The sequence below is a fragment of the Anopheles merus genome, chromosome 3R (genome assembly GCF_017562075.2).
Source record: "Anopheles merus strain MAF chromosome 3R, AmerM5.1, whole genome shotgun sequence".
Lineage (NCBI taxonomy): Eukaryota > Metazoa > Arthropoda > Insecta > Diptera > Culicidae > Anopheles > Anopheles merus.
Window position 1 is genome coordinate 41,930,641 of NC_054084.1, and position 27,166 is coordinate 41,957,806.

Genomic DNA, 27,166 nt, shown 5'->3' on the forward strand with positions numbered 1-27,166 from the left:
AGGGTATACAAGCGAAGATGGCGGCAAGCTATCTGTTCTTGTTGAATCAAAAAGTTGAAAGATTTCGAAAAGAGCCCGTTACAGCCTTGAAAGTTTCGGTTGAAATCTTAATTCGCCTTCTAAGGCGACTAAGGCCTTAAATGCCTTCTGAATGCCTTCAAAGCCGTTTAATGCTGGTAGGGATTCTTTCCAGTGAGAGCGCCTCGTGTATTTTAAAGGCATGCAAGAGAGCGCCGGTCTGGTGGTACAGTCGTCAACTCGAACGACTTAATAACATGCCCATCATTGGTTCAAGCCCCGAATAGACCGTGCCCCCATACGTAGGACTGACTATCCTGCTATGGTAACAATAAGTCACTGAAAGCCAAGCCCACTTCACTAGTGGGTACAGGCAGGCCTTGACCGGTAGCGGCTGTTGTGCCAAAAAGAAGAAGAAGAAGAAGGAGCAAGAGAGCGCATTCTCTCTGTGGTAGCGCTCCATCCGCCATTTTTAATTTTTAGCCCAAAGCAACCGACTTCGGATCGATCTTGGGCCGGACCCCCACCGTGTGTTTCTACTTACCCCTCGCCTGAAAATTTAATTCTCTTTGTCTGTCGGGTAAGCTTTAACCGCCGACAGCGAGATTCAAATTCAAATTTAAATGATTTTCTTTGACGAGCAATTCTCGGTATCTACGCAACTGACATTTTCTACTTATTATGAACATTAAATTTTAACGGATAAAAATAAAAAGTGCCAGGCAAACAAACGTGCATCAGCGCGATAAGTAACAAATGAGGTTATCAATCCTTGAAACAGCATCCCAAGCGCCACAGATTAAGCTTAAACGACTGAAAAATCAAATATCTGTGATTTTCGGTAGGATAAATGGAAAATCGGTAGTTTTAGGAGGCTTCCCTACCCGCAAATTTCCGTTAAATGCCTTCTAATCGCCTTATAATCGCCGGCGAATTGAAGGCGATCAGCAGTGCATTTAGCAGTAATTAAATGCCTTTGAAATATGTCATTGAAAAATTTCGCTTTTAATTTGAAATTTGAAATTGCAACTGTCAAAAGAAAACCTTACAAGCGTCTTCGGCACTGCGCTGTTATAGTGTTCCCAGATATGTGCGTGAGATTCGATAGCACGATTTACATGTTATGTTCTCTTGCGTTAAGCTCTGAGCTATTTCACTTTATTAAATATGGTCTGCATTATTCGGTTGTTAAAGACCAACCCGTTGAAAGCTATTAATATATCAAACTTATTTCGATAACTCTAGTAAAAGGAGAAATGAGATACATTTTTTTCCCATCCTGATTATGAAGGGTAAACATAGTCATTATCATGTTTTTTAAAAAGGTGTTTTTAAAATTTCGCTTCACATAAATTTGATCTGTTCTAATTATAGCAAGAAAATATTAATTTTAAAAGAAATAAACACAGAAAAAAGATAATAAAAATTAGGATTTGAACACACGCTTTCTCGGTTCGGAACTAAAAGCGTTGTCACTACTCTAGTTGGCAGTTACATTAGTGAGGGTTACAAAACCAGTATATAAACAAGCTAAGATGGCGGCAAGTTATCTGTTCTCGTTGAATCAAAAAGTTGAAAGATTTCGAAGAGATCCCGTTTCAGCCGTGAAAGTTTCGGTTGAAATCTTTATTCGCCTTCTAAGGCGACTAAGGCCTTAAATGCCTTCTGAATGCCTTCAAAGCCGTTTAATGCTGGTAGGGTTATCTGTGAATCGATAAGCATATAAAAAATCGGTAGGAATACAGATAAATCGGTATTTCTGGTCACTCTGTTGACGGGACTTGCTTCAAAACCGTACGTTGAAAATCGATTCAAACGTCAACGATCTCCCAACGGATTCAAACGCCAGCGATCTCCCGCCCAGTTCAGCAGCATCATTCGCCATCGTAGCAAAGCTGGTGTGCTCTTCGGTCACGATAGACTTAAAACGCAGTTGTGTTAATTTATTTCAATAAGTGTTGCAGTTTAAACTGTACCGTAGTGATTTCGTAAACGTGTGATAAGTCGTCGAGTCGGCCACAATACAGGGTCATTTCTGTTATCTGAAGCGAATTGTCGAAAAGTAGTTTGAGGTTAAAGAGTCCTTGATTTTGCTGGTGATCCAGAAAGGGAAAATACAAAATGGATACGGAAAATGTTCCCAACAACCGTCTGGCGGCGTACAAACATGGCTCCAAATCGAACACGGTAAGTGGAATTATAATTCCCTTGAATTGTTTCATACTATACAGCGGCTTCAATGACTTGATCCCTTTTTATATCTCGCTCGTGCCACACTCTCGCCCTCACATACTCACACACACACACACACACAGGAACTTCGCCAACGGCGTCACGAGGTGACCGTGGAGCTGCGCAAGAACAAGAAGGAGGACCAGCTGCTGAAGCGTCGCAACATTACGGAGGATGAAGGGCCGACGTCGCCGCTGCAGGAAAACAATGCTCAGAGTCCGGTAACGCTTAAGTTTGATGATATCATGCAGTACATCCGAAGTGGGCAGCCGGAGAAAGAGTTTGCCGCGGTACAGGCGGCCCGCAAAATGTTGAGCCGGGAGAAGAACCCCCCGATCGATAAGATCATCGGCCTGGGCATGGTGCCGGTGTGTGTGAAGTTCCTTTCCGCGTCGGATCGGCCGGCGCTTCAGTTCGAGGCTGCCTGGGCACTCACCAACATTGCGTCCGGCACGTCCGAGCAAACGAAGGCCGTGATTGATTCGAACGCCATTCCACGCTTCATCGACCTGCTCAGCTCACCGTCGGTCACCGTGGCGGAACAGGCCGTCTGGGCGCTGGGAAACATTGCGGGCGATGGTTCGAAGGCGCGTGACATTGTGCTAGAGCACAACAGTGTAGATGCGATCATCGCCCTGGTTACGAACGGCAACACGCAGATCTCGTTCCTGCGCAACATCGTCTGGCTGATGTCGAACCTGTGCCGCAACAAGAATCCGGCCCCGCCATTCAACCGGATCGAGCCGATGATTCCGGTGCTGTCGGCGCTGCTCGATCACGAGGATGCACAGGTACTGTCGGACGCTTGCTGGGCGCTTTCGTACGTGACGGACGATGATGTGGAGAAGCTGGAATCGGTCGTTGCGTCCGGTGCCGTGCCCAAGCTGGTCCGTCTGCTCGGCACCAACAATCCGGCCATCATTACGCCGGCTCTACGCAGCGTGGGTAATATTGTGACCGGCAACGACAAGCAGACTGATGCTGTGATAGCGGCCAACGCATTGCCCTTGCTGACGAACCTGCTGCGCCACACGAAGAACACGATCGTGAAGGAAGCCGCCTGGACGGTGAGCAACATTACCGCGGGCAATCAGAGCCAGATCCAGCACGTTCTGGACTCGGGCATCTTTAACGTGCTGATTGACGTGCTGGCAAACGGGGACTTCAAGTCGCAGAAGGAAGCTGCCTGGGCCGTCACCAACACTACGACGGGCGGGTCGACCGAGCAGATCATTCAGCTCGTCGAGAAGTACCCGATCATGAAGCCGTACTGTGATTTGCTCGAGGCGAAGGATACGCGCACGGTGCGCGTGGTGCTGAGCGGGGTGGCCAACATCTTCCAGTTTGCGTCGCAGATCGGTGGCGTCGAGAATCTGTGCACACTGTTCGAGGAGATCGGCGCACTGGACAAGCTGGAGACGCTGCAGAACCACGAGAACGAGGACATCTACCAGAAGGCGCTGCTGCTGATCGAGACGTACTTCTGTGATGCGGTAAGTCGGGCGCGCGCAGCCTTTTGATTTGATTGGTGGGTGAAAATACGTTATTTATTTTTTGGGTTTTTTTTTGTCACTATTTGCCCACAGGAGGATGTGAACCCGGAGTGTGCCCCGAAGGAGGTGAATGGTGCGCTCGAGTTCAATCCCACCACACCACAGAACGGTGGCTTTTCGTTCTAGAGTGTGCCGTGATTCGTTCGTTTGTTTAGGTTAAAAAAATATGTTTAATTGTTTACATGTAATCATCATTCAAATCTCATCGCGGCAGGTCCCCAATTTCCCCTCACACAACAGTACACAGTAGCTGGTAAACCAGAGCTGATCCATCATCCAAAATCTAGTACGACTAGGAGCTCTGGCGCACCGCGTTTACAGTTGTAATAGTGCCTATCTTAAAACAATGAATTCCAATGACTGGTTTTTTTTTATTCCGAGCAGTGATAAGCTCCATTTGTCGATATATTTGCGCTTTGTTTCGTTTGACACATTTTGGCCATTATAATAGTAAAAAAAAGGAAACAGGAAGGGTTTTCTTAATTCGAGCTTTGTTTTTGCACTAAACGCTTATTTGAAGTAGGCCTTTTGTATCGTCTGTTTTAATCTGTACCTTACGGCAACTTGTCCAGCGTGTTGGAAGAAAGTGTGTGTTCCGTCTTAAATACATTCACAATGCATTTAGTGTAGCTAGCGAAAGAAGCTTTTGTATGTTTTTTTAATGGTTCAGATTGAAAGAAAACTTATATGAGAGGTACAGATGGTGGGTTAGCTCAAGTCTCTTTAACCGTAAACATTACTGCACAATAATTACCTTTTCGTTACATTTCGTTAAATCTCGTAAACATGTACACTCTCATGCAATTACAATTTCGAAAGCATTCGTATTCTAACATGGTACTGCAACATGTAAATTGTGTTTTTGAATTTGACATGAGTTTTGGTGCTGATTCCCAAATTCTAGCGCTTATACCGTTCGTTACCTATGGTAAAGCAAGCGGGAAAACTCCTCGTGACCGTCCAACCGATTTGTGCTTTTGCTGTAAAAACGTGAGCGAAGAATGATGAGTCGGAGCGAGACGTTACGCCACTCAGACCATCTCTCTACTACAGCCTTGGCGTAAAACACGCGTGAAATGTCACTAATGCTATCACGCACGCGGTTAGAAAAGAAATACAATGACGAATTCTTTCCATTTCTAGAATGTTCCCTTTCCTTTTCTGTCCGTGCAGTGGTGCACCGTTCCGTGTTGCTGCTTTTAGCTTCGTATTGGTACGCCTGTCACTACACTGACCCCTCCTCATGCGTATCATTCTGTGCGTTAAGATGTACACTTAAGAGATTAAAGCTAACAAAAAAAGTTCTATTTTCTCCTACCCCCTCCCTTCTTCTTGCAAAAGAGACCGAGGGTAGGTAACATGTAATGAGTCGCGATGGCGCGGAGAACCGGGATTGAATCAAAAGCAGCATAGTGGTATGTTACACTTGGGGGTCACGATTCCGTTTGCCGTGCACGTCTCATGGCTTACTGCTGTGGTGTGTGCCCCGTTGCTAGGGAGGGGAGAAAGAGCGTCTGTTTTTCGCATTCTTGTCTGCTCTTCGTTTTTAGCATGCTAAGAGCGATAAACAAACTGTAGTAAACGCGGACCAGGAGGACCCGCCCCAACCGTGATGTTGTTGTGTGCGTGTGTGAAATGCCTTGTGCGTGCGTTTGTCGAAAGTTTTGTTCGCATTCACTTAAGTAGCTCATAGAGGCACAGATTTTTGCAGTCTTTTGCGAAATTAGCCGCATCAGCGATGAAAAGCGGTGGATTTCTTTCTCTCGCGCACCCCGGGGTGCTGGTAGATGAAAAGTGGGGCTAAGGGAAGGAGGAGGGGTGGGGAGGTGTGTCCTTCGCTGCGAACGTTAAATTTCCGTTGGAATTAGAGAGACAGTCCCGCAGCAAATCGCAAAGCTTTACTTTTTAAGCACCCGAATCCAAGCGCGAGACTTAACATTTTTGTTAATATTAACTTACTGAATGGTCTTTTAAAATGGGTGCAAAAATGGTCGTTTCTTTACTGTGTTAATTTTATTGCAGTTAGCAGCAGGAGAGAGGGAGCTAAAGATAAGACTGTGCCGTCGCTTTTAAAGCTTCTTTTTGTCGCAACTTCGGTGACTTACTTTGATTTGATTACATTGCCTCGCAAATCATGCGCGAGGTGTGTTTGCTTGGGGAAAGTTAGGCGCGCCGTTGCTATAGCGAGTGAAGATGAGCTTCGTCAGTCGGTTTTACGCACAGTTTTCTTGCTTTGATCACGGCCGAAACAGTAAAACGAGCATGAAAATGTCCCAATTTACCTTTTTGAAAGAAAAGCGATCAGACAATTTTATTTTAATTTGTTAAGAATTAAACTTAATAAAACAGGAAGGGCGTTTTGAAATTGCGAAGCACTATCCTGAAAAACATGTAATCTTAATAAAGGCTAACAACAACACTTTCAGCAGTAGCTAGTAGCAGGGACGCCACTCAACCGGGAATTAGCCGGGAATTTTATTTTTCTTGGAAAAACCGGGAAATTATCACAATTTTTTGCTATCACTGTTTACCATCGTACGAAGTGCATTTTCAATTAATGGGATGTTTTGTATATTGTTCCCAACTTACCACCGGCCATCAACATCACACCAATGTGTAAGGACAACATTTTCCGTTTCTCACATATGGTACGCAATATATGTACTATACTTCTCATTCGCACTGGTGCAATACTTACGTTCATCGATATCGGTTCTTGCACATTTCGGGTATGGTGTGCCTATTCGTTCTTCCTTGCACTCGTCTTTTGTTATTCATCTCTCGTGAAGTAGCGGTCGTGTCGAATTTAACGGTGGATTTAGTATGCGATCCCAATTTTCGAACAAAACTGATAATTTTTGTCCCCTTTAGCAATTTTAAGGTTACCCAATCACACATCGCCTATAAATTGGCGTTTTGCATTTTGGTTTCGGGCCTCTACCTTCATTCTGCCCGGGTGACTGGGTTCCCACACTGGCACTGATGGTTGATTCCTGTAGCTATTCGTGAGGTGCATCATCAGCGTCGTGCGAATAACAGCATAATGCATGGCTGCTGCTGTTTAACAGGAAATCCGTTCTTCGCAGATTTGTATGCTTTCTCCAGTGGCTGGTTGGTCCATGACTTTCGGTAACCCTTTTTTAAAGATTGTGTGATGACATCTGTTAATCAACAATTGATAGCAGATGAAAAATATCTTTGCCACGGGGTAAAATCTTTACACGTTAGTGTCATGAAGCTAAACCACCAAAAAGCAATATTTGTAAAGCTTTTTTTTGTCTTTTTTTCATCAGTTGTTAGCTCATGTAAAACTTCCGAAAATATAAAGAATGCATACTTAGCTTAACATGGATAGTAGCCAAAATAGATCCACAAACGAGCGCACGATTGAAAATTTGTTTGTACAAATTTGATAGAAATCATGCCAAAAATGGTTCTCAATTAGGATGTAACACCTCCAGATTACATACTATATTGTTGAATAATTCACTAATAACTTTTATCCAGTTTTTATGACAAGTGTCCATCTTTCCTGTAATGCCCGTGTTTACTTACCATCCTCTAGATAATGATTTTTGAAAATGTACGATATAATAATTTGGAATTGAAGTATCGAAGCATAGCGAACCGAAAAAGCATAGTCGAAGCATAGTTGCTTTCTTCTTCGTCTTTTTTGGCGCAATGACTTTAGTCGGTGTAGGCCGGACTTCTGCCATTAATGAGCTCGACTGTCTATGACATGCTGGTCCTAATCATAGCAGGACAAACAGTACAGTAAAGATTTGATTATTTATGACAAAGAAATAATGAATTGAAATTAAAAACAATTTTTCTTCTAAAATGAAGGAAAATTCATTCACTATGTTAGTACTTACCTGACACCCTGTTTGATTTTTTTTCCTCTACTTTCTACTTACCCTGAAATGTATTCTTTCCCGCAAAGCAACGGGCAACGAGTTTTTCGGCACCGGGGTTTCACAAAATCAGACGAACTTTTTTAATTATTTTCATCCTCACATCGTGTGCACAAACGACGATGCGCATACATATTTTTATATACACTCGCTCATCTCTCTCTCTCTCTTTCTCTCTCTCTCTCTCTCTCTCTCTCTCTCTCTTTCTCTCTCTCACATTCACACACACACACACACACACATCTCCACCGAGGAAAAACTGTTTTGGGTTTACCGCCGGTTTGGTTTTCTTCTTTCCTCCTTTACGCTTTCATGTTTTGTCGTTTTCGTGTGTTTTGTTTTTTCTTTTTTTTCCTGTTTCTTCTGTACATTGTGAGGAACGTTAAAATTCCTTACCCTATTTTATCCACTTCTAGCTACAGCTTTTCGTTTAATTTCTTGTCTCTGGTTATTTTCTTTCTCACTGTTGTTTCTCTTAACTCTGTTATGCACTTCTTTTAAGTTTTTCACTTGCACCTCTCTTCCCTTTTCTCACTCCTCACTGGTTCACGTGCTTAGTTTTGCGCGCCATCGCGCGTTTTTGTATAAGTTTTTAAACCTTCTTTTATTTTTTTTGCTTACAAGTTTTTTTTTCGTACATCGTTTTGTCCATGCTATTTGCTATTAAAGTTTCGTCACAAAGAAGAAATGAATTTCGTAAAAAAAAAAAAAACAGAAGCTTGTGCTCGTCTTTTTGGGTGTTCATTGATTGGTTGGCTCGATTGCAACAGTAATTTGCACTTCTCACGTGATTTAAAAACTGAACAAATGAAAAATAATTAAACAAACCTGTACAAAACACTGTTAATACATATGTTTGTACTATAATGGTATGTAGATTTTTTCCTTTTTTTGTGAAATTCCAACAAAACATGGCAAACCCGTTTTAACCTCCCCTCCTTTCGGCAACAACCATCTAACTTTATAGTAGAAAAATGTTATTTAAATAAACAGAAAATGGGATACAACAGTTGCCAGTCAGCCTTTTTTGTTTGAAGATCATCCTGTCTTGTCGATCCTGCCCCTTCTCTCCCTGTCCAACACTGTCCACCCGGGGAAGGGAACAACGGATAACCAATATCGTATCGTACTTCTGTGCTGTACACACGCCTCACTGCGGCGTCTGGGTGAAAATGTATCCTCAAAGTGTTTTTGGTTGTTGTTGTTATTGAAATCTTTCCTAATTATGTACACAGTTTTATGGGATTGTGCTACTATTTACACATGAAAAAAAAAAAAACACACACACACACACATACTAAATGATCACCAAAACCTGCTTCATTTTTGTATCTAAATCGATTACACACTAGCTCTGTTTTTAACTGGATCTGCCCTTGCGCCTCGCTTTTGCTTTGTATGTAGAATTTTCTATTTGTATATAAAAACCACGTGTTTCTTCGTGTCCCATTTTGGTTGGTTTTCTTCCCTACGTAAGATTTGTATTATTTTGTGTGTTTTTTTCATTTCTGTTCGTTGCTAGTTTTTCTTTGCCAGCTCAGTTTTTCTTTGCGGTTTGCGTATCGCACACTTGGCACAGCGTGCCTATCCATTACGTTACACTTTTGCTACTCCATCATTCATTGCGCCTTTTTGCCAACTCTCCCACCCCTTTTGTCTGGATAAAACTGGGCGAGCCCAAAGATTTATGATCCCTTGGGAGAAAAGTCGGGAATTAGGTTGCTTTCCCGGCTTTGGACGAGAGTTTCGTTGAAAGAAACACACAAACAGTTACAAGCATGATTGGTAGAACAGGGGCTTTCGCAGAGATAAGTCAGTGCCGGCCGTGCGGTAGCATAGCAGGATGGAATAAGTGACAGAGAAAGGGACTTTCTCCCCCCTCACTCCAGGAATACAACGATATTCTGCTGCTCCTGCTTGTGACAGGTGATGACCATACCGGAAGGGTCCATCACTACCCCCCCCCCCCCACCTCCGGTTGTTGCGTGCTGAAAACACGCCAAATAAACTAGTTTTGTCGGGATGATGATAGGGATCGGCCGCTTCGTGACATTGCTACAAGAAGCTACACAATATCCACCCACGGCCAGCAAGCCCAATCACTCCCGAACAAGATGAATGTGATTTTGGGTGCTGGGTGGCATGATAAAAACGGGAAGCAAAATCCGATCAATTAGTTCACTTTCATCGTTCTAAACGAATTGGGCGAGTCATTTTGCCTTCATGGCCAATGTTCTCAAAAAATCGGGGAGTTGGAATTGGCATCGATTCTTGCGGCTTGTCGAGAATAAAAACATCCATCCGATGCTGGATGGACGTTATGAAAATGAAAGCTCAAAAAAAGCTACATCATTCCGACGGATCCGTTATGTGATTGGAGTTCCACAGCAACCAACTCGCCCGCCCAGGAGCATGCCTTATTACATTATCGCTAATTGCATGATACTGCTCCCGGAACGCAGCGTCCGGAAAGCTTCCACCCGGAGTATATGATAATGAAGCCAATCTTTCCAGCCCGTTTAACAGGAGGACACACTGAAGAAAAAGGGATGTCATTATCCGTGAGATGATATGACGATGATGATGATGATGCTGACGATGAGAATGAGAATGATTGAATTGAATGAAATGGAGCGTGGCGCAACGGGAGATGGCACTAGCAAACAGGCGATTGAATATCATCCCTGTGCATAGTTTATGGTGAGCATATCAGTCCGGAGCTACCGAAACGGGTAGATAAAACAAAAGTAGCGCGTCCCGAAAAGTAAAAGTCGTAGAAAAGCCTGGAAAACCTGTCTTTATCAACACAAACCCACACCGAGAACCGAACGTCCAAAATAGACGGGTTCATTCTATCGGGTACTTTACAGCTCATTTGTGTAGAGGCGACCTTCTGGGTTTCGGTGGCTTCCTTCCTTTTCTGTGTCGGTTTGCTGCTGCTGCTGCAGAGCAAATATTTAACTATCTACGTCTTCAGACTCTTCGATAATTACTTCGTGAACACTGTGGCAAGTGGGCATTAGTGGTGCGCTAATGGAGCCGCCCGGTTGTGGTGGTGGTGCTGCTGCTGCCGATCCGGTTGCTGTACTGGTACCGATGCTGCTGCTGCTGCTACTTACTGCTACCGATGATGGCCCGGTCGTTGGTCGTAGCTGAATCGGTACTACCGAGGAAGAGGATGATGCACCCGTGTCGCCGCCGGTCGTGCGGTTCAGCAGGTAGTCGAGATCGTGCGAGATTCGATCGAGCATACCGTCGAGCGGGCGTCCACCACCACCACACGCCGTCGCTGCCCTGCCATCATCCGTTGACGTGACGGTAATGATGGGCGGCGCTGGGACCGGTTTGCTTACCACTGCGCCCGCCACGGATGATTGCTCCGAGTAGTACGGGATCAGCGGTGATGGTGCTGCTGCCGTGCCCTGGGACGATGACGAGGTGGTGGGCGATGGAGTGGTCTGGGTCGCCGTCATGATTGCTTTCCCCGTTTGACGGGGTAGTGTACCAGCACCATCACCACCACCACCACCGCTGGATGATTCGATTACCGTAACAACCTTCTTGCTGCTGCCACCATCGTTCACTTCGAGCGCTTTGCCACGTATGCCGATGATGCTGTCTGGAACCCCGAGGGGGAATAAGAACGACATAAAGAAACGAAGGAGGGTGTTAGAGTGGCCATAAAAGAGAGAGAGAGAGAGAGAGACTGCACTTGAAGCAGCGGTTCCATGGAGACAAGATGTTGACAAGCGTCGCCCGAAGGGGGTTCTTGCAAGGTGGTTCCTTTTTCGCAACGGTGGCGAACGACAAGTGCAAAGTGGCATGATTGAAACGGCTTGAAAGATGTATGTGTGTGTGTGTGCAGTTACGCCGTCACCAAGGACGTTTAATTAGTGTCTTCTTCAGACTCAAACTCATCAATATTGACTGCTTGCATTGGAGAGTTCACACACACACACACATACACACACACAAACACACAAACACACACACACACAAACACACAAACACACACACACACCAAAGGGACATAAGGAAGCATAGATTAACTACCTTGCCCGACGCCCTTCAGGATGTCCAGTGTGCCCACGCCAACGAAATCGCCCCCATCCGCGGTCGGTATCGTGGGCAGAAAGCTCACGGTCGCCGGCAGCGGTTCGGGACGATGGCCACAAGCGTGTGAGTGTTGCTGTTGCTGCTGCTGCTGTTGCTGATGCCATTCGATGCTAACGCTGCCCGAGCTGGGTGGTGGTCCTGACGGTGGAGGTGGTCCAGCCGCTAACACAATGCTGGGGCTGGTTTCGATCGTGATGAGTGCGGGCACGCTCGTACCACCGACCACCATCGTGCCCGGGCCGGGAGGTAGCAGCAGACTGCCGGCAAGATCGTAACAACCGCCCGCCCCGAACGGTGGCCCGGTGCTGACGGTCGTGTAGCTGCAGAGACCTCCGCCCGCAGCACCCAGGAACGTGTCCATGCTGTGACCCTCCAGGTCTACCACCTGCAGGCAGGGTTCGATGGTGGTAATGTGGGGCGCTGCTGCGGACTGTTGCTGCTGCTGTTGCATCAGCGGCTGGGTAGCTGATGATGATGAGGAAGGGTGTTGCTGCTGCTGCGAGGACAGTATTGTCAGAGGAATCTTCGTTGTCTTACCCACCGACGAGAGGCATTCGTTATCCTTATCTAGTTCCTGATTGGTATAAACTGGATGGGAAGAGTATTCGTGGAAAAAAACATATAGATCTTAAGCACGTGGACAATTTTGGGGGGGGTGCGCACACTTACAACTTAACGGACTATTGATTGATCCCGAGCAAAAGTTTTCGTCCAGGCTATTTTTGGTGCTGGACTTGCTGCTGGTCGACTCGGTTGTGTCTTGCTTCAGCTCTGCCTTCACCACGAAGCTAAACAGTATACAAAATCCCTGTACAAAGTGGGAGAGAAAAGTAGGCCATTTTTAAAAGAAAATTGGTTAATGTTTCCTATAACGACGAAGCATTTGCGCCTAAATGTTGACATTTTTGCCCCTATATGTATGCAATTGTAATAGCGTTCTTGTGTTCATCAAAAGAAACAGCTTGAAATTCCAAACATTTTTTTATGATTTAATTGAAATTATTCATACCGCATATTAATTTCACATGATTTTCATGATATGCTAGAAACAATTTATAAAGTAGCTGGTATTTTATGGACCTTGATTTCACCATGAATGAATATTTTCTGTCAGTTAACCAACGGTGGTATTTTTAGAAGGTGTGTTTTTAAACGACTGACAAATTCCTTTTAATCTGGGATTGGTTTTGGTTATTATTCAATTCGACGAAGTAAGGACATTTTACGCCTAAATGTATGTAATTGTAGTTGCGTTATATTTCATATTACGGGACAGCTTGAGAAATTCCGAACATTCTGCATGTATTAAATTAATTTTTCAGGCACAAACTATCACCAAACCGACTTCAGCATAATTCAATCGTAAATTACTTTGAATCTGGGGTGCATCTGGGGTGCATCAGAGTACATCGGAATCCATTGTATACGTAATCATCAACGTGAAATTACTTTTTAAGTTATTTAAGCAAAGTATGATTGTTTATTCAGGCTCTGATTTATTGATAGTTTTCCACTATTTCTTAATCGTTCCCATGACTTATTAGTGTCGTTTCAGCATGTTAGAGAGAAATGATTCAATTTTGTTTTGGGAACGTTAAATACATCGTGGGAAATGTGAACAATTTTGGAAAGTAACCTTGGGAAAGAAAATCATAAACAATGCTGTTCATTTCGAATATTCGGAGTAAATTGTAACTGTACGTGATGAAATTAATATTTAAATGCATTGATGTCGTGCGAGGAGAATCGTTCACTCGTTCATAAGCAGTTCAATTTAGAAACTTTGAATAGTGCGTCGAATGACAAGAGGAAAAAAACAGCACTCAAATCCCCCGACGTTTCATCTTCTTAGAAAAGCACCAAATTATTGAATTAAGTGTTAGAACTTTGAAAGTCGTTAAAGACTAGATGGGTGTAGCTTTAACATAGGAAGTATGTGGTTTAATAACTCTATGGACAAAGTTTTGATCAAAATACTATTGGTTACTCGGAGTTTTTTTTTATTTGATTTGTTACTTTTATACACTTTACCAATTTTTTATATGATTCGTGCAGAAAATTATGATATTTCTGGCTTTTAAGCGGTTTCAATTCATTATCAAAAATGCAATTTATACTGTACTTGAAGCAAATTGTACTGGTTTGACATTTGATCTGTAAAATTTAGAAAACTGCGTGTCTCCGAATCCGCGTAAGTCGAGAACCGCGTAACCGCGTAATAGACTGTATAATGATTGCATAATTGCATGTACAAAAAATGTCTTAAGTATGCGCACTTAATCAATACGCTCTCCTCTAATGTACAGTAAAGAAATTCAAACAAGATAGTCGAACAAAACACTTCCAACACAACATATGTTTACGATACCCATATCAAACACACATGTACCGTAGATTCCAATCAGAACTGGAAATAATTGGCACACGGTGGTGCGGCACGTTACCTATACATTTCATTAAAATTTGCCACTCAACACACACCCCTCGTATGTCCCTCTTCGGGGCGGATGTGCTGCTTGCTCTGCGGTTGCTCCGCGGGTTACGCTGGAAACACAGACACAGACACACACACACAATGAAATGTGCTTAGGTCGATCCATGCATTTCCAATTAGTTCCGCGGATTGGAGAGGTATGCGCGTGCAGTCGAGGCCAAATCGAACGCCACATTCGTCCGAAGCTCGTCGTATCCGGTCCGTCAACTAATTGGCGCAAGTCGGAAGTACTTTCTGGCCCCGAAACAGTGCGGAACACAACACACTACATCCCGTTAGCGTGTGTGTGTTTTCGGATATTGATGACGTCCACAAGAGGACACACCCGTTCGCTTGCCCTTACACTTGCTTCTGCCCTTACTCGCTCATACAACCCACTCTTTCGATAGGACATGGGACGGTAGATTTTCGTTTGTTCATCGAACTTTTATCCCCGCGGGGGTGTACTGTACCGTACCGTCCACTCGACGAATGTCACGTTGTCACGTACTGCTCCGAGTCGGGGGCGCTGGTTGACGAGAAACTTACTTCTTTTTTCCGCCCTACACACATACACACACTCGCATGCAAGCGGAGAGCCAAAGTAAAGCAAGCAAATTGAGTGTTCCAGCGGTGCACCCGTAGGAGATGGGCGACTTCATCAGTTTTGCGAACTACCGTGTGCCCTCATGCCAGGTTTTTTTTGTCTTTGAGAGAGGTTCGCGGCCACAGAACCACGGTCGGTCGTCGTCATTGTGGCGATGGATTGATCTGATTGGGAATGTAACCGTGGCACGACTCAATTAATGGCGGTGCTTACGCCATCGCACGGCATGCTGTTGCCTGTTTGTTGTTTTTAGGTTGGAAGCAGTTCTTTTACAGTACCAAACGAGGCCCGATTCCTTCGGGAGCAACAAAATGATGTCATTAACAACGCTACCGGGTATCGGTGACACTCATTATGCATTCGACAATTATATGAGCATGGGAGGGACACACAGTGGACGGGGACTTTGTGTGTGTGCTCTTGGGTTTAAAACCCGGGACAGGAAATGAGAAACTGCATCATTAACAGATGTAGCCGATGGGCATCAGGCAAATTGTGCGACTGTTTTCCCCCGACAGACTTTCTTTGCTCATTATGTGGATGTGTGTGTGTACGGTATTGATAGTGATGATCAATTGGGAATCATATTGCATGACATTTGCTGTGAAGAGATGTGATTTGTTTTGTCTAGACAATTTCTTAAAAATATACGTCTCATTAAAATGTGTCCCGAAAGTGTGTCTTTGTTTGGAAAGTGAGACCCAATTACATTGACAAACAATGGTATGAAAAAAATCCATATAATGATATCTTTAGAATCCAATGACATCCCCATTAACAAATTAAAACTATGCAATGTTGACTCTTGACAGGAGTCGTCGCCTAAAGGTATGCAATGAGATTGGATATCCAATTATTAGACGGAATCGCAAAAGAAATGGTTAAAAACTAACAGTCATTAAAAATTGCTCGAATTTGGCATCATGAACGTAATGAGCTGATTTGTTAATTTTAACGACTGGACCTAGGTCGTCGTTAAACAAACGATCGTCAAAAGCGTATGCGATGCAAATTAATAGTCATTTAATTATACTGCTCAATTGATATCGAGCAGCTGTTTTTACGATCGTTTATTTTAACAGGAATGAACTCGGATTAACTAAAATGAACTTTAGTTATTCACGTTAGTTAGTTAGTTTTTCGCGAAGTTTTTTAGAGATTTAAAATTAAATATTAAACAATTAGATAATTCATAAAAAAATTGATTGTAATGAACGGCAAATTATATCTCTGCCAATTTAGCTAAGCGCCTAAAGCTATGCAACAGAATGGTGTGCGTAGAAGTTGGCGATCGTATTGATTTAAAAAATGAAAAGAAGGAAATTTAAGGTAAGTGTACCAATTATGGCTATAATATGTCATCAAGATACTGATTTTACCCTTGTAAAAATAAATATTGAGAAAAAGGACAAAAGTCTTTATGTTTTCTTGTAGTTTACACTGTATAGAACTCGAGGGTATTTTTTATTATGACTCAGTATTCATCAAAATACTCGACCAATTCAATTCAAAATTGCATCTCAAGGTACCAATTATGGCTATGGTGTTCCTAGCAATTCGCCATAGCTGTACCAATTGTGGCTGTATGCTAAAACTCGTGGATATTTAAACCAAAAATTATTTTGTGTTTTAACTTAAATCAAGTAATAGTAAGTTCACTGCAGCATTATAAGTATGCAATCACCATTAAATACGTAAAATTAACATATTCAAGTATCCGTTTTCTATTGATTCGTATGTGGACACATAAAACCATATCTCTTGTATCAAATATCACCAATTTCACCATATATGATCCTATAACATGAGAGAAAAATATTAATTTGTGAGCCAGTACTGTCTATAGCCGTCAGACTGTCTCTTTTCTTCAATGCCTACTTTGTTTGTAACTCACATCAAAGAGAATGTAAAACCTGCCAGCAAACTGACCAGAATAAGCAACATAAAATTTATAATTTAAGTGCTTTTTAACACCAATTTTAGGAAAGTGAGAGTGTTAAACTGTTTTAAATATTTTTATCTGCTTATTTGCATTGATTAAAACATTTTCCAACCCGTATTCGCGTTGCCAAAAATAGGAGCACAGCCGGCCGAAAATAGGAGCAAACTGCCGAAAATGGGAACAAAACCAATGTTTGCATTTTCACGAATATCTCTAAAAATACATTTTATAAATATCAAATATCAATAAAAAATACATAAACATACATTTCAATCGGCAAATAAAAATAGCACAACATAATACGATAGTTTATCATTCAAAATAATGTCACATTCATGAAAAATAATAACAATTGTAAGTGTACCAGCAGTTTAAGTGAAACTTCTGCACTAACCTGCACAATACTGGTACATTTACCTTATTAATACTTTAGATTGTGCAAATAACAAAGAGAAACCCGAGTTGTACACAAAGTGAGTTGATATATCAGGTGGGCTTATACAGTTCAATATGACGTCTAAAAACGAAAATAGGAAGAAAATCTGGTTTGACAGTTAGATCCATAACAAACTCGATGCTTTGATGATTTTTCTATGGACTCACTCCTAACTCTATCCAAAATTTTCACAATTTTACTCGATATTTGAGATCAATCGGTGGTCTGTTAAACAAGGATAAATGCGCAGGCACTCTGATAAATTTCTCACTTTCAGTATAAAATCATATTTGGTTCGATTGGTACACTACTCCTTGCTTGCTGGCAGAAAAGATTCAATAATTGTTGCCTATGTATCAGATTTGGCGAAGGAAATGTTTTTTTTTTTATCTATAGCCTTCAAATCTTCGTTTTAATCCAAGAACTGGCTGCCACCCAATTTTTTTTTTGGCTTCTTTCTTCGTGCGACGCCTGAGTAAAACCACATACAATTTCTGCGAGATTTCGTTTAAACTTCAAGGCATACTAGATTTTGTTATGGAACAAACCGTCAAATTGTGTGTCGATGTATTGGTGAGAAAGAACACCATAAGCCCACCTGATATATACACTCACTTTGGTTGTACACTTGCAAACTACGCGCTACGACCAAAACGACAGTTGTCAACAAAGCATTTATAGTATACTACGATATTTGGTACACCGAAGATTAGTTGTAACAATTATGGACATAGAGAATAAATACATATTTTCGATGAAATATTGGTAGAATTTTATGTGTTGTCGTTAAATAACTAATATCGTTTGCACCAAAATTATGACTTTGACTTTGACTATGAGTCTACGCAAAGAACTAAATTATAGATCAAGCATAAAAATGCAGGACGGCTCAGAGAAGGGAAAAGAGACTGGCTGTAAATAGCATCATGTGTGAAGAATTTTGCCGACCACCGTTGAAGGATATATTTGGTATCTTCTTTTCCTTATTATTTTTTAACTGTTTGATACAGAGAATCCAAAGGATATTGCATAAAATAATTAATCCAAGAGAAGAACCACTATACCAAACAGCTACATACGGCCACATATTGCATATTTCATTCGTACAATCACATCAACATTCGAGGAAGGTCGTAAAAACATTCCCCATTTTTGTACAGGAACACAGACGCCATAACCAATAAACGCAACCACCAAAGAACACACACACACACACACACACGCAAGGCCTTTGAATTGGCCCGGATTGTTGTTCTCCGGTGCCGGATATTGAAAGGTCCGAATCTTAGCACAAACATCATTTGCACCCATCCGCTAGCGATGGTTACCGGTGCAATCAGCGGCATTATGAATTATTTACCTGCCCTGCCGCCCTACCAGCTTTCGTTGTTGTTGGGCATACGCGAAAAAACTGCTCTTAGATAAGCTTTGTTCTTGCACAGCCGGAAAAATTTTGCACAAAAAAGTAGCTCCAGTGTCTATTCTTATTCCCGTATCCGAGGAGGAGGAAGCTCGGTAAATGGAAAATTCATACACATTGAACCTGTTCGAGGACCCGTCTCGTGGGACAAGTTTCGCTGAATCGCATCCCAACTCCATCCATACTTTAGCATAACGGAGCAACCGGACTGCCTGGCCCACAGGTTGCTTACTAAGAATCGCTAACGAACACTCATCCTCAACCAACAAGGAAGGACGAAACTCTGATGCAGCGGGAACTATCTCTTTAACATTGAGCGCGACAAAACGAGGAAGCAGCCTGGTAGAATATTCGATTAGTAAGTTCCCCTATTATTTGTTCCGCGCACTGATAGCCGGCAGAATGGCATGTGTTTTCTCCGGAAACGTGATCCAACTTGCTACCGGTGCTTCAGACAACAGTTGCCTTAGCTGTTCAACGACAACAAAAAAAAAAAAACGAACTCAATAGGTACTCAAAACCAAGTCCAAACAAATAGCATCCCCAACGGGGGGGAATTATTTTCTCCGAAGAGTCGGCACCTTCACTTCTCTGCCCTACTGGTCGTTTTGATTTTCGGCAAAAAGCGTACAACAACGATACGTCCCGCGTAAGCGTGAACGGGTAAAATTCCATTTCTCAACGATCGACGTGGGAGTTGCCTTTTTTTGGATGCTCTCCCGGCTCAGGGACACACATAACAATCAGTGTCGTGCTGCGCTTCCCACCAGTAGCAGAAAGTAGTGTGTGGTCTTCCTATCCCCTTCATGATAATGGTTCTGGTTCCGTTTTTTTTTGCAACTGTTTGCAGCCCGAATATCTACGGGAAGTGCATCAGCGCCATCAGCACCGTGTCGTGAAAAGAAATCTCTGCCCCGATGCTGGTTGGGGAGTCGTTGCAGGAAAGGTTAAACACTCACAGGCGGGAGTGAGAAGGTTTATTTTTTGCGCCTTCCGTTACATTCTTCAAAGTGGGTGTGAGATTTCGTGTGAGGTACCGAAAAACGAAAAAAAATGGTAACACGTGCATCAAAAGGAAAGAAATGGAAGGTGCAAGCTGCACGATATTGACAGCAGCACCAACATCGTTATAGCATAAGGATGCATTTATACTAGACAGTAAAACAGTACTTTTCTGTTGGACGATTTTTGATTTCAGGGAACAAGTATCTACGTTTGTAAGATCGTGCAAATTGATTTCCTTTGCAGGTGTGCACTTTTAAGTATAGTTTACACATTAACGCCTAAATGTAGGCTATCTGTTACTTGAAGTATGCAATGTGCAGTAAAATTGGATGTATTCGGCAATGTTATTGATTGAAATGGATTCAAACTTAATAAAGGCAGGCATAATTAAACGCTTTTGGCAGAATCGACGACACTTATTGTTATGTGCATTATAAACGGTAAATTGCATTAAACATTGTAAAGGTTTACGAATTGTATCATCAATTAAGTACAGTTAAAAAAAAGTACAAAGCATTGGTGCTAAATTTAAAAACACTTATTTTTCCAAGAAGAAGAATTGCAAAATAATGCCAATAAAAAACAATACACAAAAAAGTGGAAAAATTCCACAGTTCCTTGAAATTACTCTGTAATGAACGGACCGTTATCGTTACATTCTTTTTTAACAAACCCACACAACAAACACACACACATAAGCCAAAGCTCAAGTCTCAATCAAGTTTGTGATCTTTGCAGAAGCTATTCAAATCGTTCTACCATTCCCTTTTATTATTACACATCTCAGCCAACTGAATGGCCCGTTTGAACGTTCCCTGGCATGTCGCGGGTATCTGGAGGCAAATGCTGAACGCTTATACTCTATAGTGCAGATACGTGCGGGGGTATGTGGATAATTCGATTTTCGAACTACTTCCTACTTACCAGTGCTATGCTGTTACCGCTGAACAGATAACCGCCCGACGTCAAACCGTCCGTATTGACGTACACCAGGTAGAACGTGTGGCACAGCACATTCGACACGAACAGCAGCCCGGTCCGGTAGAGCAACCGAATCCTGTTAACGGATGAGAAAAAGAAGCAAAACGAAATGGAAATAGACATAAACACACGAGAATATTATACCGAAGGGGAAGACAAACGCTCCCCGAACATGGATCCACGATGGCGGGAACGTTTGGGAATATAACTGTAAGTGTGATTTGCAAAAAGAGAAAGACACTCAATGGAAAGATGGCCGGATGATGATGATGATGTTGCTGTCGCTCCCTGGGGAGCAAGCTTTAACAATGTCGATCGAGGAAAATCCTTCCCACCAACACTAGAAGGAAGTTGAACAAATGTTTATTTGAATATCCCAAACGGTGCAGGAGATAAGATTTGGTTGGTTTGGGGACAAACAATTGTTAACAAGACATTTCTACCATGCGGATTGCATGACTGTAGGGGTTTTGAGATATGAATTGGAAGGCTTCGTTGACTAATGGTTTTGTCCCGTATGTTATCTGAATAAAAAAATGGTGGTAAGTTTAATGTTTTGAAAAATTCTTTCGTTGATCGAAGTGAATCTCATGCTGTTTGATAAACAATTGCGCTGAATAATGTCCAAAAACTGTTCTGAGATCTGCGAATCCTCAGAAAAAAGACATTCGATTTGTTTCGGAGATTTCCGTTCATCGTGCTGAATGGAAAACAATTTCCACTAGCGACGGACTTTCCAGTGTCATTACGGGAGGCGATAGGCAAAGACTCCGGAGAGGTTAAATTACCACATTCAAGAGAAAAGTGTAGAATGGTGAAACAGGCAGTGCTGACGAGAGTGACTAGAAACTCCTCCGGGGACAACATTTCAACACACAGACCGTAGACCCGGCAGTAGAATGTGAAACAAATTGGGCACGGATTTCAAGTAGCAGCGATTGTTGTCAATACTGTTGGTAGAGTTGGTGGCTCAGCTGTCGTGTTACAAAAGGGCTGCCCTTTTTTGCTTCCCTACAGGCTCACTATGATGATGATGATGGTGATGAAAGCGAAAATGCTGATGCGGGGATGATGAGGATAAAGGCAATCCCCTTGCCCCTTATCTATCGCTTAGAGAACGAGTAAGACATCAAACGAGAACAGGACAAAGTCAGAATGGTCAGAATGATCAGAATGTAGCATGTGTTTTGGGACGGTGGTTTATGTTACGTATTAGGTTCGATTGAATTTTTAAGCAATCACTGTAAAGGGGGGGGTTTGTGAGGCACAAAAAACACTTAAACGAGATTTGGTATTGATGAGAAAGCACCATAGATTAAAAACACAATTGTGTCACTATGCGGAGAATTCTCCCAAGTGGCTAATCGATAGGATGAAACGCGTCAACATGAATAGGAATGTTTGAATTTTAATCAAAGCGATCGCTGATTGCTTTTCTATTTCTCTTCAGACAAATTAAGCAGCAATAATGGGGCATGAGTATGGCAACTGGGGGTTTCACAGCCTATCGGAATGGAATATTTATTAGAGTAATTACGCCTAAATGTAGGCAAAACTAGATGTACTAAAAATGTGTTGGACCATGTAACGTTAAATTACTAGGCTTGTTTTTAGATAATGTGCAAAACTACATATTTTGCACGCTTGATCTGCAATACGGATTCTATCGGATCTAAAAAAAGTAAATAAAATTACCTAAAATCACCAACAAATAAGACGTGGCCGTATAAAACAAAACTTTAAATAAAGTTACTTGATTCTTCTTGGCCAAGCAATCTACATTAAAGGGGCAAAACATATCGGTGTGTGCTTTCCAAGGAACAGCAAAAGTTTCGTACAATACCGCACCATGGGGACATCCAGCATCGACAATTCACATTTCCTTTCCACACACTACATGTAATGTAACTTAGGCACAGCGCAGCGACCAACACCGGACGTTCCTCTCGCTCCAGCAATACATCCCACAAAATACACTGTATTTCGAGGAAAAGTTTTGCACGCGCTTCGAATCAAATATCGCACACAAAAGGGTGAAATGGTTGCCGTTCAGCAAAACTGCTTCCATGTTTGCAGATTTGTGTGCTTTAGCAGTGCATTGGGGAGAAAGGTAAAATGGTTACAAATAGAGTAAAGCTCCACGTGTTTGAAATTTCATTTCCGCTAGAATGTCAAACCGGGGGTTAGATTTTTATTTCCATTCGCTCAGTAGCGCTTTCGAATGGCTTTGGGTGTATTGGATTAGTGGATAACTGGGGCAACAACTAAATCGGTTAGGGTACGATGCAGCATGCAGTTTTGTAAATCTTCATCGTCAATGCCAATCTCTGTCTTGTTATCGCAGCTCTTCATGAAGATCAAACTTGTAAGTATGTGAGCTAAAAATACTTAAAATTCTTTCAACATACCCAACACTGGAGGCTCAACATGAGGCAAATATTTTGTCCGAAATTCTAACACCATTACCAACATTGGCAGTAGATATTCTTGGATATGATACCCCTTAGATATTGGCATTTCCCTCTAGTCTGCAGCGAAACGCATACTTTAGGGTATTAGGAAAGTTCTAACTAACAGCAGCAGTACTACATCATGATTCTTATTGTTTAGGTAGGCAGCATATATACTACGTGTCTACTTTTTTATTTCCTTGTAGACACTTGTGCACATGCGGACGAAATAGTCTTTGGAAGTGTACTCTTCTTCTTGAGTTGGGATTCGAGCTGTTCAGCACGTATTTGGATTTCACCTTGCGGAGCCACTCAAATGAAATAGGAAAGTATAATAGAATAAAAGAGAGAGAAAGAGCGAGAGAAAAAAACCCAAACATCTCATCAATTGTCTAAGTAACTGAACGATGCATCATCATTGTCTATGGGGAGTTTCACCGGAAAAGGTTCGTCTTTGGCTCAGGTTTATTTGCGGACGGACTCGGGAAAACCCCTCAGTGGGAGATGTACCGTGTCCGGTAAGAGTATAGAGTCCTGGAAGCCCGTCCAGTTTGCTCATTTCATTGGTCGGTCTTGGGGCACCTGATGGGGAAGGTCAGTTTGGTTTGTATATTTTGTGTGTGCAGAGTTCCGCAGCTGATGTGGAACGATCATTCGTACCAGAAGTCGCAACGCCATGGTACCTTGGAACCATAATCGTTTGACTGTACGGATCAGTGAGTTTGTTTTCACTGGCAGTTTTGTAAATTGAATTAGATGATTGCACCGTAACTGAGTCCTAATAGATTGTACAATTTAAGCAGCCATCTCGGGTTGATATTCCATGTTTGCCAAAGGAAGTAGGTAAGTTGATGTATGGTTTTGCAATCGTAGCAGCACGAATCATTGGTTTGTTGTTTTCGAACAGTTTAAGCTTTAAAGTAAGTTTTAGCATAAAATACTCTTTTTTTAGATTTAATGTACAAACAAGTATTGAATAAATATATTTTGCAATGTAAATTGCATAAACTTAGGCGCTTTCAAGGTGAACCATTTATTTTGTCATTTATTTTAGCTGAATCGATTTTCAATAATAAGATGCCACATTCCATTTCAGTATAAAATTCCATCGTCATTGTGCATAAAATTGCGTCTAAATTCAGTAAGGGACTCACTCCACAACCAATGAAATTGTGAAACATAGTTCATCTTCAAATTGATTGCTTGTCAACTTTCGAAGCCCACCACCGCTAACTCTCGAGAACGATTTGTTTACAATTATAAATGTAAATTACCGTAAAAGCTGTCCCAAACAGGCTAACCAAATAGCGGGGAGAGATAAATCGCTCTTCAACACGCGCAACAATCATCCAACATCATTTGCAAGCGAACAACAAATCATGATCATTAAAATCAATCGCTTATATCGCTGTCTCTTTCGCTCTCTCTCTCTCTCTCTCTCTTTCTTAAGGTTGGTATATGCCTAACGAGCTTCCTTTACATTGCCCGATAGAGTGTGGATTGGTGGACGGGGTGGACTATGCCACTGTTCCATCCAACCCATCCCGCTCCTTATCCCTTTAAGCCGCCACTTCACACGGAAGAGGACAATTTGGTAACGATTTTCGAGGCGCAATCTCATCCCCCCCCACGGCTTTGACTGTCGTAAATCTCCGCTTTATCTGCATGATTGAAAGAAATCGTTTACATCCGAACATTGTTGGCGCAACTCTGTGCTGTTGGCTGTGGTTGTGCTGCCGAAGGGGTCATCTTTAGTTGTGTTGTGGGTACGAGAAGCTCGCCTTCATAATCCTTTCGCTTGTGGAACGCGTTGAGCCCAATGGTGGCGGTGTGTGTGTGTGTGTGTGTGTGTGTGTGTGTGTGTGTGTGTGATTTCTTGAGAGCAGCTGAGCTGTGGGTAATACTTGTACGCCTTCTGGGACCGGTCGGCCAGTATACGCTCACCGTGGGAATAGTATTATAGAAGCGGTGAGGGGCGCGTGAGGTAGCCGACGGGGCCTGGTGGAATAAGCCGGGACGGCCCCAGCTGGATGGTACTACTGTGCAGGATTTGGCTAAGAAAAGTTTGAGACCTCCTTCACGTAGTCTGAAGGCTCGTTAAGAAGCTGTATCTGAGCTGGATCCGAGAATTGCCCGAAAGTCGCACACACCGACAAAATCTTTGGAGCTTTGGAGAGGTTGTTGCCTGCCGGCGCACTGGACGAGCCGGATAAAGGGGCTAGGATTTATTTGGCTTTGTGCTGGCTGGTCTAGGGTAGCGTAGTGTACATGTGCCCACCACACCATGTGCAAAGGGTAGATTGTCCTTTATCCGTTCGCAGCGTTATACAGTCGCTGGTGTGGATTTTAATGGGGTACTACTCCCAGTGTTGTCTGGTCACACCAGTATACGCATACACACACACATACACACTTGCCGTTCGTCGTACGCTTGCACCCGGAAGTCCAACCAGCCTTTATGCAAAGGAGCGAAAAGGTGCAAGTGCATTGAGCAGTGCTTTTCTTTTGCCAAAGTCTCGTCTTTAGCCCTGCTTTTGTATTATGCCGGCGATTGCAATCACACTAACGAAGGTAACGAAGCGAAAGAAGCGGAATAAAATAAATGCCAAAGAATTGCAGTGTCGAATAACAATAGGCACTCGGGTTAGGCACGGAGTGTCGGGGCTCGTTGCAACATGCCCCTACCGAAGATGATATTGAGCGTGCTAGATCGCACGGGGAACCAACTTCAGCAGCACACCAGCCGAGTTTCTTTAAGACCAACCAACGATGGACAAACTCGTTGGATTTGTCTCGCCCGAGACAGTACGAAGGCCGGTTGGCTATGTGTTTGGAGTTTGCCCAAAAGTTTCGGTTGACCGTTGTTGTGTTCTTGGGGCCAAGGCGATACACTTCTTTGTGTGTGGTTGGAGCGGTGCGGAAGATGGAGAAGAAATTCTTGTCTGCTATTCTTTGGCAGCAAACTGTCCCAAGGAAGAGGAAAGCCGTCCAACGACTTTGGAAGTTCAACGAACTGGGACAGGAAAACGGTAGTTGAAGCGCAACACTGGACAGTGGAGAATGACACGATACCTTGCCCAGTGTCTTGCAGCATTCGGTTTCGCTTTCACCGTTTGCCAAAGTTAGGCCAATGGGAAAAGTAAAGTACTGCAAGAAAATAGACAAAAAGGGCAATACTTTTGATGATAGCGCGTATTGAGCGTACTACAGACGTTTGAAAGCTAAGGTAGGTAGGGGACATGTGGTACTGGCAAAACACGAGTAATACTGGTTTGGCATCCGTAGAGACAGAGAACAAAAAAAAAACAGCCGTGCAACAAATTAAACTTTATTTTCTGCCCCAGTATCATTTCCGCTTTCCGTTTTGCGATGTGTGTGTGTGTGTGTTGTGGATTGGGAAATGTGGGTAAGTTTGGTGCCCATTCCCACTCGAATGGGTTCACCGAGTCGGACGTCTTTACGGTGATTTGTTGCTCAATTGGTTGGAACGGTTTGCGAGAACGTTCATTCGTAGAGCAGATTGGGCGCGGGGAAGGGTAAAATTCTCATTTGGTCGAATCGATGTTTGAACGCGTAATGGAAAGTAATGCTGTTTAATTAATTACTCGTGTGTTTTGAGCGGACAAACAGCTAAACAGCTACTGTCGGGAAGTAAATAAATCAAGCTTGTTGTTGAAAGTTGATTGCAATTTGTTAGAAAATGGTTATGATGAAAATACTTTTCAATTTGCTACTACCGCCAAGATCTGTGCCAGTGGCGGCTCCATGCCGGCTGGCGCCAAACACTTTTATATACCATACTTTTATATACCAAGAAATGTTGTGAACAGCTATTTTTAACAACTAAAGCCTGGGGGTTACAACTCCAGTGAAATTGAACGTGAAATTTTGGGTTCTTTGTTGCTATATTTTATTAAATATTTTTTAGAATACGACTTATCGAACAGCAAAGAAAGGATATTCAAATATGTTATAATAAGTAATTAAATGCATGTCTTTATGATTCTTCGCTTTGTTAA

At 42.7% G+C, this 27,166-nt stretch overlaps 2 protein-coding genes across 2 annotated transcripts in view; one reads left to right on the plus strand and one right to left on the minus strand.

The window, feature by feature from the left end:
* Positions 1-1,843: 1,843 nt before the first annotated feature.
* On the plus strand, positions 1,844-4,459 carry LOC121597276 (importin subunit alpha). The gene is made up of 3 exons (XM_041922912.1): positions 1,844-2,205; positions 2,334-3,743; positions 3,837-4,459. The coding sequence occupies exons 1-3, from the start codon at positions 2,140-2,142 to the stop codon at positions 3,927-3,929; spliced, it is 1,569 nt and encodes a 522-aa protein (XP_041778846.1). The 5' UTR covers positions 1,844-2,139; the 3' UTR covers positions 3,930-4,459.
* A 3,612-nt stretch (positions 4,460-8,071) lies between these two features.
* LOC121595626 overlaps positions 8,072-27,166 on the minus strand; it is a 205,807-nt gene continuing 186,712 nt past the window's right edge. The window contains exons 21-24 of the mRNA XM_041919717.1: positions 20,641-20,773; positions 12,503-12,641; positions 11,771-12,421; positions 8,072-11,336 (exon numbers count right to left, since the gene is read on the minus strand). Coding sequence (XP_041775651.1) covers positions 10,675-11,336; positions 11,771-12,421; positions 12,503-12,641; positions 20,641-20,773 — 1,585 coding nt within the window. The 3' untranslated portion in view covers positions 8,072-10,674. The remainder of the gene's footprint in view (positions 11,337-11,770; positions 12,422-12,502; positions 12,642-20,640; positions 20,774-27,166) is intronic.